Below are 14761 nucleotides of genomic sequence, written 5' to 3' on the forward strand. Positions count from 1 at the left end.
GTCCAGACGAACAAAAGAAAAACTTCTACAATTGAAAGAAAGAAAAAAACAAAATAGCAAAAAATAATTACAAGGAAGGAAATTCTTTAAAGGCAAGAGATTCATTAACATATGAAAACTAGTTTGAAATGGAAGAGACTTCCATCACAGATAATGTCTCCAGATAAATATAGCATGCAATAGAGGTTGATGAAGTAGATGTGGTAAAAAATGTTTGCAGTCTCAAAATGAAAGTTTAAAAATTGCTAAAAATAGTAAATAGTGGTGAGCGAATCTATTAAAATTCAAAATTACCAGTGAACCTTCTCCAAATATTTGATTTATGGCAAATAATATCTCACAAATTTGAAAACTGGATAGCTTGAAATTTTTTTGCAAAATACACATGGGCGAGAGGAGTGGGAGGAAAACCTCGCCTACCATAACAGCTTAACCTAACAGGTGATCCTGCTGACCTTAAGAGATGACTCTTTGCAAGTGAGAGAGGGAATTCTGATGATGATAAGAGTTTGGAATCTACAGAAGTGAAAAGGAGAGGACCTCACTGATCATAAGATCTTAGACTCCATAGAATGTACTCTTATACATCCTACCCTAGTTACTTATTCTTTTTCTTTCAGCCCTCCGATCCTTGTCCCGTTGACCTTATTGCATCCCTATTATGCCCTTTAAATGCCTAGTCGCGTAGATGTTGGTTAAGAGTTTGCTTAATTCAGTGTTAGGTCAATATCCTCTCTGTACAGTGTGTTCTGCCCCAAAATAATCTGGCAACTAATTCTGCAAAAACATACAGACATTTTTTGTTAGACAGAAAAATTACATGATACCCATTTGGGACAACACTAATAGCCATCGAGAGTGAAAGACATTCTTTGAACAGGGCCTCTGCTTTGGTTATGGCATCCAAGTAAGAAGACATGTTCTCTTTAATCTTCATAGCCCGCAACAGAGCAAATAAGAATTGGATAACCCCATTTAAATGTAATAAATTGTAGCTGGACAATAAAAGTTGTTATGTAAGTTTTCAATGCAATTTAATTTAAAGAAGGAAAATAATAGAACATTGAGTTGATAAAAGTCAAATTGCAAAGTTTAAGTCAATTTATACAACCTTAGAAAAGTCTCATCTGGACCTTGGTTATTGAGGAGGCCACACAAGAACACCATGATAGGTGGGAATTTTATTTCAAAGTTTGCATTGTGCTTCAGAACCTCCAGAAGTAAAGATGTCTAATCACAGACAATCATTTTAATATGGAAACTTGCATGGCAATTGGCTAATTATCATGGATTACATTCCAGAGACACCCGGCAAAGAAGCAAAACGAGCAAGCACTGCTATAGTACATGGCGACCATTCACATAAATGGCTTTATATGTAATAATTGGATGGCTGAAACCATCAGCTCGATAGATGATACATGATGATACAGATCTCCATTGTCTTGGCTGGAGGACCCTCTTCTGTATGACAGTGATATGTCTCCCTTCAACCTTAATTACTATGTTACTATGTAAATAATAATATAATTTACATATCTTAAACGGAAACTGTCAGATGATACATGCTGTCCAAATCATGAATAGTACGAATGAGAGCCTGGAATGTTTTTAGCATTTCACAGTAATCATAGTTTGAGGATTCTGCTGTGGACCACAGGCAGAGACTAAACCAGTCCAGCCCCGCCTTGGCCAGGTTCTCCTCGAACTGCTTGAGTGAATTAACAGGTCTCTCCCAATGTACACATAAGGAGAGACCTTTGTCAATCACATGGAGCGGTGCAGAGAGAAGCCAGCCAGAGGCAGCACTAGACTAGTGACATATCTCCTGTGGTCCCAGATATTTAAATTATGTTTTATTGAGCATTTCAGAAAAAAGCGTACTTGGCTGCATTTGTTCAGCCAGGCTCTGAAACATACAACGTTTGTTTTTTTCAGCATAAATCAGCTGACTGGTTCCCTTTACATATAGACATTTACATGTGGTCAAGCCTTCCAGATAATGGAAGCTACAATAGTCGCCAATTTCAGCTTTATGCGTAGCATGTGGGAAGGTATATAGATCCCCCAATAAAAAAAAGAGTTCATAATTTATTCCTTCGAGAGCACCTAATATTTTTTCGGAGAAATTCTTGCATCTCTTTCCAACTAGTTTCTTGTGCTCTACAATGTGGCAGAAGTTCTCCACCCCAAGCCACAGGAAACGGAGAGTACTGACCCTCTGATAAGGGACAGAAAGGGGAACCCGGAGGTTCTAGAAGATGTCCTGCTCCTGGATAACATTGCACGTACACATCCTTCTTGCCATACTTTTCCGCCCGGGATTTTGCTTCTGTAGCAAGAATCAAACTATCGCAATGCTTGTCTTCCTTTCCCACCAAAAAGAGAATGGGGCCTCTGGCTTTCTCCAGGGGAATTATAGAGTCCTGGAATTCTGGTTTTCTTTGATTGCCTATCAAGTCAATAAAACGGTAAGACCAAAAGTCTGTGCTCACCATTGTTTCAATTTTTAGGGGTATGGCTTTCATAATGTGATCACCATAAACCATGTCGACAGCATTCACAGCAGTGGGTCCATTGATGCATACTGTAGCAGTGACCTGAGGCAGGTAGGATGCCATAGACAAAGCTATCTCAGCTCCTTTACATATACCGACCACTCCAACTCCATCACCTGACACCTAAAAAGTAGAATGTATTGTCACATTGATTTATAAAGCTACAGGTTAACAATTTGGTGGACAGTTAATGGAGAAAATTCAATCTTTTAGCAGTTTACTGGTCATTGATATTGCCACTGCTTTATGGCAGTAATATGGGGTTTAGCTGACCATTCAAATTAATGGATGGCCAGGTAAAGCATTGGTCAACCTGGTCTATGACAGCGAATGCTAGACAGAGGTCCCCATATATAAAGTCCATGCGTACTAGTAATCTCAGCACGACAACGCCTTCAACACTAGAATTTCAAGGGGTTGTCCTATTGTTCAATTTGGGAAATTTTGAGGGATGAGTCCTCTGCTCAAAATCCTCATCTTTTGACTAGAGTAAAGAGTGGAGGAGAATGGAGGAGCAGTCCTGTCCTGCATTTCACACACAAGCCCTACTGGTATTAATAGATATAGTGAAATACATCATTTCTTTCTGTGGTGGCGCTGAAGATAAATTGAACACTTAGGGTCAGATTTACCCCAAAGATCACAGCTAGAGATCATAGAAGGACATACTTTGTGATCACTGTATTTTTAATAGAAGAGTAATAAAATTTGGCACTCAACTCATGAGATTTCCTTTGCATAAAACTTTTAATGCAGTCCAAAATAAACGTTTCGGTCATCAATGGACCTTCATCAGTATACTGCAGTGCTCAATATTTGAACCACAATTTTAATACATCAGAATTGTAACAATTTAAGTCAACAGAGAAACATCATACAGATCATGTTCTTTTATGAAGAAAAAAGTAGTGAAAACACCTTGGACCTGAGGAAAAACGGGGAAAAAAGGAATAAGGAAAAAGGAAGACCTACCCGACTGCTCCAATATTACCTGCATAGGTATCAGTGCCTAAAATGATGATAGTAGTATAGTGAATAATCTGTATATAGAAGTGGGGAAAATGGTATAGTAGTAGTTCCCCACTTCTATGTACAGATTATTCACTGGATAGTGACCGAAACGTTTATTTTGGACTGCATTAAAAGTTTTATACAATGGAAATCTCATGAGTTGAGTGCCAAACTTTATTACTCTACTATTATTGGTTTGGGAACCTATTTGAGCACCAACACAGCCGTGCCACGATATACCTTCTGGATTATTAATTGAATCATTCAGAGAAAATTTTACTAAAAGGGTTTATCTAAGAATTTAATTTTGTTTTTCTCCCTATAGTCTTTAAAACCCATCGATAGTAGCCATCAAGCCTTCAGATAACATAGGTCTGCAGGGGTAAAATTGTTTGAAAAATAAGAGGCGATTTTTATATACTTTCAATTGCTGACCTCAGCAAAATTAATGAAAAAATTCCATCAAGCACAGTTTTTTTCACAAACACTGACTCCTTAAGCTTTTCCGTGCACCATACTTGAACCCTTTGTGTGACCTTTGTTGGATGATTTTGGGGTCTTTAGATTGGTTAGAAATTAATGGCCGCTGTGCTGTGATTGGCGTCTCTGGGAAGAGAAGATTTTCTTAACCCGGCTTCCAAAGAGCGTGGTGGTGTCTATAACATCCAATCATAGCACCTCTTTTATGTTACCTCAGTAGTATAAGAAATGAAAGCTGCGCTGTGATTGGTTGTTATGGGCACTAAAACAGATTTTTTTTAGTCACTATTCATAACAGTGTGGTGATGTCCACAGCAACCAATTAGAGCACAGCTTTCATTTTACCTCATCAGTATAAGACCTGAAAGCTGCGCTGTGATCGCTTTCTATGGGGAGCAAAGGCAGATATTCTTTTAGACAGAGTTTATAAGAGAGTGGTGGTGCGATACCAAGATTCCTCTCAGTATTTATTGCTTGTGGTGGATTAAGCTTCTGTTTCTAACAATGTGAAACAGAGAAGTGTATTAAGCGTACTTTGGTGTAAAACTAGATGATCAGGACAAGTCGCGGGCTCCACATATGGCGTGTTTTGTTTGTATACCACTACGACAGTGGTCTAAAGGGAAGGAGAGCTTTGGTTTTGGTGTGCCTATGATCCGAAGGGAACTGCAAAATCACAGTGATGACTGCTACTTGTGTACGTGCAACGTGGAGGGGCTCAACCTTAAAAATAAGAAGGATATTACAGTGCTGTGCAAATTAATTGGGACAAAGCAGTTAAAACTGGTTTGAACCACTGACTGGTAACTAACTTACGATTTAACTTTGAAAAAATGCTTTGTCCCAATTAATTTGCACAGCACTGTATATACCCGGACCTCACGTCAGCGATTCGCCCTGTGCCTCACGGCCCAGAAATACCTTTCCCTTCACTTCTGGAGAGACTTGAAGATATACCTGATTCAGAAGATTCAGAACATGAACAGCAGGATTCTACACAAGGACAGCTCTCTTAGGCTACAGCCACACTATCAGTATTTGTTCAGTATTTTTTCTCAGCATTTGTAAGCAAAAACCAAGTGAGAAACAATCAGAGGACAAGGTACAATAGAAACAAGTGCACCATTTCTGCATGTTTGACCCACTCCGGGTTTTGGCTTACAAATACTGATATGAAATACTGACTAAATACTGACAGTGTGGCCGTAGCCTTAGCCCTACTACCCAGGGACAGCACTCTTAGCCCTACTACCCAGGGACAGCCCTCTTAGCCCTACTACCCAGGGACAATACTCGTAGACCTACTACCCAGGGACAGCACTCTTAGCCCTACTACCCAGGGACAGCACTCTTAGCCCTACTACCCAGGGACAGCACTCGTAGACCTACTACTCAGGGGCAACACTCTTAGCCCTACTACCCAGGGACAGCTCTCTCAACCCTGCTATTCAAGGAAAGCGCTATTAGCCCAGCTACCAAAAGAACTACACTCTTTGCTCCACTATCCAGGGACAGCTCTCTTAGAGCCCCTGGCCAGTCCATTGATTACAGTTTGTGCTCGTACCAAGTGGCACGGACATCTGTATGAGCACTTACAATTACAAGCGACTGTAATGGCAGTAAAGTCTATGCCTTTCAGTGCCACCTTACTCACCGTGGTCATGGCGCTGCTTTTCTTCGTGTCAGGCTGACTCGCTGGGTTTGTCTCTTGCAGTACTCCTCGGCACCCCTGCATCTCTATGCTGTTTTTTCAAATTGCTATAGGAGGGCAACATCCAGAATCTGCAGGAATTTGACCCTGCTGTGTCCTGCAGGTTTGGTTTCTCCAGCTAATCACCATCCAGCAGACACTATATCAGGCAGTGCTGCCTTCCACACCTTGACCTGAGCTTAGGTTCCAGTATGCTGTTTGCATCTAGTTCCTGTAAAGGTGTTCTATTGTTTATACCTCCTGTTACTTACCTGGCTTGTGTACTGTTTGCTCTTTCCGCTCCTGACCTTAGCTTTCTAACCTGAGCCTGTGATGCCTGCCCTGACCGTCTGACTACGCTTCTGTCTCATGCCTCTGTACCTGCTCTAAAACATGGGTCAGCTGCTGCAGGTCTGGACACTGCCCCAGAGTGACACTTGGTGGCTATTCAGTAAGGCTGTACTGGGCCGCTGGCCTTAAAGGGAGGATGACATGGCAGGATTGAGAGGGAATATAGTGAGCTGAGGTTAGGTAATTAGCTGGTAGTGCAGGGGTGGGGGTTAAACTATTTGAAATAGGTGGTGCTGGTCTTAGGTCTGGGGGGGAGGAGCGGTCAGGGGTGGGGTCACGGGGCACTAGTATTAAAGGGTCAGCCATGTTAGGTGAGGCAACTAGTTTAGGTGCCCCTCACCGTGACAAGAATCTCCCACCCTCCCTTATTTGGTTACGATGTGTAATGGGGATGTTTTGTGATATTTTATATCTGGTTTTGTGGATAATTAGGAGTACAGCATTTTAGGAAGTTTGGGGATAATGTTTCTTTTTAAAGATTGTGTAAACATATGTCACAGTAGAGGGGCATGGGGGGGGAGGTCCTCGAAGTTTGTGGTGCTGGTGAATGGCAGATCGGAGGGGGGATCTCTAAAGTTTCTGGACCCTCCCCTGGGTGGATTCAAGTGGATGGGTAGTTAAATAATCCTGTGAAGGCATTAAAGGGGTTCCATGATTAATGGTGCTGGACATTTTACAGGTGGGTTGATAGGTGCCTCTGAGCTGGTGCTTAGCGGCTAGAGGCAAGACTCGACCTGGGGCCAAGTTGGGATTATTAAACCTGAGGTTTATGGTTTTGGGGCTTCAAGGATCACCTCTTCTGGGATGTCGTGTTACAAAATTGTGAAATTTTGTTAAATGCTAATAAAAGGCTGCTGTGGCCAATTAATCCAATTTAAGTGTGGAGTGTTTTTTGGGATTTCTTAATAAAGGTTGAAGTTGGGTTAAGAGGTATAGAAAAAGGGTGTGGAAGCTCACATGATTCACGCACACACGTTTATCATGTAGCCCAAGCCTTTCCTCACCATCAGAGGAGCTGCTGAAGACTAGGTAGGCACTAAGTCCTGCTTCTACAAGGTAATTCCAGCCAGTGACACAGTGGGTCCACAGCCACTAGTGTTCCAGCGGCTTTACAAAGGCTAACTATAATTCTAATGTGGCTCTCTGTGAAAATGAGTTTGACACCCCTTCTATAGATAATGGCCCAGTTGCATTTCATATGTAGTTTTGTGAGGGAGGCGAACAGTGTCTGGTATTTATGACTTATCTATCACACAGCTAGAGCGCATCTAGAGAGAAGTATAGCTGCACCATCCTTTGACAGCAACAGGTATGTAGTGCCAATATCCACTCTCTGTAGTGAGCATGGTGTAATCACTCATGCGGCGTGCCACTGGAAATTAAGAAATGGATATCTAAGATAGAAGAATAGCAGGTGTCTACTGAGCATGTGTGACCTATCATCGATGAACTACAGGACTTATCCATAGACAACCAAGAGTTCAAAAACCTCTGAAATGCAGGTTTTCAGATGGAGATATTTGGAGCAGTGAGCTTTTTTTAGTAGTTGATTGGATTTGACAACTTTATTTAAGGATTGTAAGCCACTGATCTACAATTAATATTATATAAACAACTCTTTAATGACATGTCAACTCTTTGAAGGAATCCATAAAGCGTAAGACTCACTGACATGTTTCTATTAAAAATTCCAACTTACTTTTGGATGATTACATAAAAACTGAGCGGCTTCTTCGAAATATTTTAAATCCACTTCACCAAGGAAAATAGGTAAATCATCATAAGCAAAATAAGCCAGGGCAAGAGAGGCGAAACCACGGCTGGCCAGGAGGCTACTGCGAAACTCTAGTAGGCCACCAATACCCCCAAATAAGTCAATAACTCCCGGAAAGGGTCCTTCACCTAAAGAGAAGACAAAATTGAAAAAAAATAATTTCTACAATATCGAAGAACAGAAAAAGGGAGTTTCACTTTTTTACCTATTTAAAAATGTATTGAAAATTGGTCTCGCCACCATGCATGTTTTAGATCTGCTTCTAAGGAGTCCATGTCATACTGGGACAGTAAAAGAAAAAGAAAAGCCTGAAGTTCGGAATGATAAAACAAGACAGTAGGAGAGTGGGAGTTTTCGTAGACCCTATAGCTGACTCGTAGTTTAGAAGGCAGCTGTGGAGTTGTCAGTGGCCTTTCAAATCTTTATGTCGGGAATAGTGGTCTTGTCTGTAATGTGAAGATGGTGGGGACCCCCAGTCACATGATCTGAACAATTATTTTTATTTGCAAGCGGAATATCACTTTTGAGAGGTTGGGTACATGCGTGTCAGCTCACCAGAACGGGATAATTGTGTATACCCATATCTACACCAGTGTAGCACTGTACCTGTTGTAAATAGATTTGCTTCTCTACAGTAATGTTGTTATTCGGTCACAAGGTGTTGCTGTTGCCTAAGCATTGCTGAATGACTGTGATATGCTTATAAAATTTCATAGAGGGACTACAAAGTGACTGATGTGAAACACAGAAAGAGGAAGTGCGGCCATCTTAAGGGCAGTCTGCAGTTAATGAGAACAGGGAGAGGATGTGCTGTGGAGGAATTCAACAACATCTTTTCATGGTGTAGGTAAGTGGGCCGACTTGGGGGTTGTCTCTCTTCGGCACAAACAAATTTGAGACAGAGACTGATGTGCTTTCAACAGGTCCTCTTTATTGGCCGTCCTCTCGATGACCGCAGCACCACACAGCAGCTGCTCGACAACTTCTATGCACAGGCCCGGGTACCTTTCACTTTTCTCCTTTTCTTCTACAGTGACGTCCCTCGCGGTTCTTTCACTGTGGCTGCCATTAGGCCCACGGACACAGCGCTTCCACTTTCCGAGCCCGTCCATCTGGTACCCCTCGGCCTTCTCGGTTTGTGGCTCTTCTGTCAGGGCCACCCCCCTGACCGTCTCTCTGCTCAGTCCCTACTGGAGCTTCTTCTCTGTCCATCTCTCCCTCCTGTCTCCTCTTCTCTTGAGCTCCTTCTCCTTGCTTCTGGAACTCTCTGCCACTATTTGAAGCAAAATGGAAGGGACCATGCTTGCTTCTCATACTCTCTGCCACTATTTGAAGCAAAATGGAAGGGACCATGCAAAATTCTTTTAGGATCACCACACAAAATACCAGTATATAAGACAAAATATATTTTATTGCTTACCCCTAGAACTCATGACCATAAAAATCTACACTTTCACATACCTGGGGCCTTTTAGGCCCGTGTGCAAATAACATGGAATAACTCAAACAAAAATAATTTTCAAAGTTTATTTGAAAATTGCAAAGTAAGGATGCATTCCCACTAGCACTGGTGTCTGCCAGGAGGAGATCTGTAATGGATCTGACCTCCTGGTGACCCCAGCTAAGGCTGGCGGAATCCCGGCATTCCAGCAGCCTTAACTGGAGTTACCAGGAGATCAGATCCATTATGGATCACCTCCTGGCAGACCCCAGCACCAGTGGGAACACAGCCTAAGATGTGAATAATTCAAAACATTACTATGTGAAAAACAAAAAAACAAAAGAGTAACTGAACGGGCTTAAAACGCCCAATATACGCATTCGATATAATGCTTTATAATAATGTTTTTTTGTCTAAAAGTTTTAAATATAAAAGTTGCAGTAAACATGCTGCAGGAATATCTCTTTTCAAAGGTTCCTTTTCTACTTTACTAATGACCGCAACAACTGACACGATGAGTTCTCTTGTCATCAAAACGAAGGCTTCCCTGAATATCCTCAAATCTATTGACTGACATTGCAGCTTTGTAATGTGGATCTGAAAAAGGGTTCATAAAGAGTTCTCTGATAGGAACATCGTATGATTTTGTACTCCCTGCCAGAAGAGTAAGGCCAATATAAGCATACAGTTCCTCTTTTGTTATAGTTTTCCATGTTTTTTTCTTCCTGAAGCGATACATTTTCCTTCTAAGTTAGTGCACAAAACTACCTCATCTGCAATATCATCTGAAAAAAATTTACAGAACATATCTCTTTTGGACAAGAATTGTGGAATTCCTACAGTTCCTTGAGCAACTCTTACAATATTATGTGATGGGGTTCGTCCAAGAACCTCAGCAGTACTGTTCCAAAAAACATTAGTTTTGGATGTTCTATTTGTGCGTTCTGCTGGATCCATTACTTCTTCATCATCTGAAGAATCACTGGACGATGAAGTAGAGACATTAGCTGGTGGCATGTACTCTTCATCAGACATAGAAAGTTCACTGTCTTCATCACTATCAAAAATGATTGCTTCGATTTCTTGGTCAGTCAAACCCCTGGATGTAGACTGTGCCATTGTAACCTTAGAAGTCAGTAAACTAAAATGAAAAAAAAAAAAAAAAAAAAGATTACAATCAGGGTTGTACACTCTTTGTTAGTGTGTGTGCTAAGGGTAAAGTGCAGACCCCTCCTCTCACCTTCAGCAGGTCACCACTTTCTTTTAGGTGCAGTAGAAGCTTTTGGATTTTTGGAACTCAGAAAGTTTCTTTTTCAAGAAACAAGAAAGCTGACTCCTTCCTCCAAAGTATCTTCAGCAAGTAGCACACAATGAACAGTGTTCAGGACCTATGATGATGTCAGAGACGCATGACGTTGTGAGGGAGCCTCCTTCCCAAGATCACATGACCATGTAGTCAGGCAGAATTCACACTCTTCATAGCAACAGCAGAGTCATAAAGACTGAGTCAAAGTCTTCCCCAGCAACAGTGAAGACAAAAAGACTTAGGATCACATGTAAACCTAGTACGGGCCTGAAAGGCCCCAGGTATGTGAATATGGGGTATTCACAAAAAAGAGTTGTTATACCGAAATGCCTGTAACATAAAAATAAATGAACAACTGGAAATGACAAACAACTATATACCTGAGGAATACCTAGAGTTTCAAAATTCTAACTAAAGGAATCTTGCAGAAAATAGAAAACAATTAACAGGGCGGGCCTGCGAGGCCCCAGGTATGTGTTCTAGGGTTACAGAGCCAAAAACACACCACACAATTAAAAACAGTTAAAAAATCCAAGGGACTGAAACAAATGTAGTCCCCACAATACAATATAAGATGATCATAATAGTTATATAGCCACTAGCTGCTAATAGTTAAATATTGCACAGAGATATATAGTAATAATGGTATGCTGCTAATATAGGCCCACAAATATCAAAGGAAGAAACCAAGCTTCTTAAAGGGGCGAAAGAGATAAACAGACACCAAATCGAGACCAAAAAAATACTGAACTCCTAAGCGCTGGATGAAAAAATAGCACAATGCAAAAAACCGTTATGTCTGCAAGCAATCAGGCAGAATGATACATCACCGCAGACCAGCCCAGTCAAAGAGGAGTAACAGTCGCCCCGTCACCTCTATGCAGCAGTCAATCAAGCAGAGTGGCGTATGAGGACCCACGCGTTCCGACACTCGAGGTGTCTTTTTCAAGGTCAGTGTAACCAGTTCTGTTAAACCCAGCTATTTAAACATAATTCATTAACAACAGATCTTTACCAGCTGATAGTCAGCGTCAGGAGAAGCGGTGTGAAGCAGCATGATGACGCGCAGTGAGCAACCTGGAAGTGCTCACCCGTCGGGGTCAGGGTATCCAGTGCGCCTGCGTAACCAGAGTGTCTAGTGGAGATCGCATAGATGAATAAGGCACTTGCGCAGCAAATAGTCAACAGAGTATACCATGCGCCTGCGCAGCCTGGATGTCTCACAGAGATCTCCCCTATGTGTATGACGCTTGCGCGGAGGTTAGCCGGCAAAGGCTGAAAGCATTATCACCAACAATATGAACAAATGCGCATGCCCACGGACATAGACCAATATTGTTATATGTGAAAATCACACATAAATACGCCGATAAATATAGTATTCGCAAAGGTACAGGACTGTTGTCCAACAAAAGCTGAAAAAGTTAACATTGCCCATATAGACAACTGCGCATGCCCACACATAATAACAGACATTACTAAATAGAAGTCACACATAATCACGCCAACAATGATAACAAGTATGCTCATGACTAAATGGAAAACATAATGCATTATGATCGCTTGCAAATGTCCAACACAAGCATATTGACTTGCTCACAGAGGTAAATAAAAGCTGCGGTTTTTAGCGCTAATGTGCATACATACATACAAGGAGGTCAAATGTCAAAGATAGAAAATACAAGAATGAATCTTTTACTATACCAAACCTCATATCTAAAGTTATAGTTTTTAGTCTATGATATCAAAAATAGTTCATTTGTACGGTATATACTGTAACATGCACATACCCAATATGTATTTCTCCTTGGTATGAGACACATAGTATTATACCAAATATTGCAAAGCAGACCATCCTCAGGTAGTAAGAGTAACATGGGTCACCCAAAGAAACCTCTTAGATAGTTCTGTGCAGGTAGATAGGTGCACAGTATCCACATGCCCAGAATAAATTGGTATCTCCAGATAAAGGTTTATCAATCCAGGTCTATAAAAGCACCTGGGGAACGGTACCTCCAAATATTGATACTCAAGAGGTATATATGGGTATCCACATGCACCATGTACATAATCACACTTATTATTCAAACATAGTCTGGTTCAGCTATGTCATTAGCTGGAACAAACCAACCCCATAGTTCAAATAGATGTTATGAAGGGTGGCTAGCCATATAGATCATTTAGCAGAAACACCCATTGTCAAGGCGCAGAGGTAAGTTAGATCAGATTGAGAAGTAGTCTTCAAATTTGCTAGGGTAGTTCACATTAAAGCGCGTCAAATGAAACAATGACAGAGCCATATACCAGCAGCATACTTCCACATCCATGGCCCTATAGGAAGGTAACCCTGACCCAAAAAGAAATGCAAACAACGGGCATGGACAACATTGTGTAAGGTGTAGTTGACCATGAACGTGTATCAGAAGAAATACTCAAAGGAAACTTGGTCTGACAAATTAGGCGGAGGATATAGAAATATAAACAAATAACAAAGGTCCAGTGGATTGTTGATGAGTGTCTTCATCCTGGTGAAGCCAAGCCAGTCCGAATGAAGACATAGTCTTGTGTCTTCGTGTCTGACTGGTGTACAGCAATACCAGTTATGATACATACTTTTTCTGGTTTTCTTTACAGATTATCATTTTTTTCAGGTTCCCATGCTTGAATACAACTATGAACTATCATTCAGACTGGCTTGGCTTCACCAGGATGAAGACCCTCATCAACAATCCACTGGACCTTTGTTATTTGTTTATATTTCTATATCCTTCCCCTAATTTGTCAGAATAAGTTTCCTTTGAGTATTCCTTCTGATACACGTTCATGGTCAACTACACCTTACACAATGTGGTCCAGGCCCTTTGTTTGCATTTCTTTTTGGGTCAGAGTTACCTTCCTATAGGGCCATGGATGTGGAAGTATGCTGCTGGTATATGGCTCTGCCACGGGGTCCTTCTCTGGTATCACACAATCAACAGAGCAAGCGAAGAGTCAACAATTCCAAGACCCTTATTCAGGCAAAAATACGAAAAGGTCCATATTCAGTCCACCACACAAAGGATAAGATAGTCCAGAATAAGAATGCAGTCCAGTCTCAGGATAAAATGTCCAGGGAAACGAGATTTCAAAACTCTAGCACCAGTGGATAAAAATGGGTCCTTCTCTCTGAAATGCAGCCTTTTCACCATCTTGTCTCTACCGGAACTGACTTGTCCAGCTGCCATCCTTCCCCCCACCCCCTTCCTTGTCCAGGGGTAGTCCAACAAGTTGCCTCCCAGAGGAGAACAAAAGGCCTTAGGGATTAATGCACTACAGGGGGTCATCAAGAGACAGATACAGTGAGGCTGTAGGCTTACAATGTAATAAGAAAAACACTATGAAAATAACTGGAATTGTTAAAAATAGGAATATACAAAAATGACATCCACATAACATATCACACCATCACAACCTCTCCCCCCCATAATAAGTGAGCACACCATGAGGTCTACACAGACCTCTGGCCTGCTCACTTTAGTCCACATTGCTCAGTTATTTATAGTTCCTTGTACAGTGGCAGGGGTAGGTCGGCCTGGGGAGCCTATTGTTCTTCTTGTCGAGACAGTCCATCGGCGTTCTGGTGTTGGCTTCCTCGCTTGTATTGGATGGAGAAGCTGTAGGGTTGTAAGGACAAGCTCCTCCGCAGCAATCTTCCATTGTCCCTTGATACGCGATTCAGCCATGTGAGGGGGTTATGGTCTGTAACAATTGTAAAGTCTCTGCCATACAAGTAGGGCTGCAATTTTTTTAGTGCCCATACGATGGCAAGGCACTCCTTTTCAATAGTGGCATAGGCAACTTCCCGATCCAGTAGTTTCCGACTGGCAAAAGCAACAGGATTTTCTTCTCCGGCGGCGTTCACTTGGCTAAGTACTGCCCCAATCCCAAAGGTGGATGCATCTGTCTGCACGAGGAACCTGCATTTATAATCCGGGGCAGCCAAGACAGGAGCAGTGACGAGGGCAGTTTTTAACGCTGAAAAGGCATCCTCGCATGCCGTCGTCCACGTCACATTCCTAGGCATGTTCTTGTGGGTCAGGTCGGTTAGGGGCTTGGCCAAGGTGCTGAAATTAGAAACAAATTTGCGATAGCAACCAGCAGTTCCTAAAAA

The 14761-nt window shown here is 41.8% G+C and overlaps 1 protein-coding gene across 1 annotated transcript in view; it reads right to left on the reverse strand.

Moving 5' to 3' along the window:
- Positions 1-1161: 1161 nt before the first annotated feature.
- LOC141097550 (acyl-coenzyme A amino acid N-acyltransferase 1-like) overlaps positions 1162-14761 on the reverse strand; it is a 100886-nt gene continuing 87286 nt past the window's right edge. The window contains exons 3-4 of the mRNA XM_073584774.1: positions 7790-7992; positions 1162-2681 (exon numbers count right to left, since the gene is read on the reverse strand). Of these exons, the coding sequence (XP_073440875.1) occupies positions 2085-2681; positions 7790-7992 (800 nt within the window). The 3' untranslated portion in view covers positions 1162-2084. The remainder of the gene's footprint in view (positions 2682-7789; positions 7993-14761) is intronic.

The sequence above is a fragment of the Dendrobates tinctorius genome, unplaced genomic scaffold (genome assembly GCF_039654945.1).
Source record: "Dendrobates tinctorius isolate UK_male_01 unplaced genomic scaffold, ASM3965494v1 ptg000085l, whole genome shotgun sequence".
NCBI classification, from domain to species: Eukaryota; Metazoa; Chordata; class Amphibia; order Anura; family Dendrobatidae; genus Dendrobates; species Dendrobates tinctorius.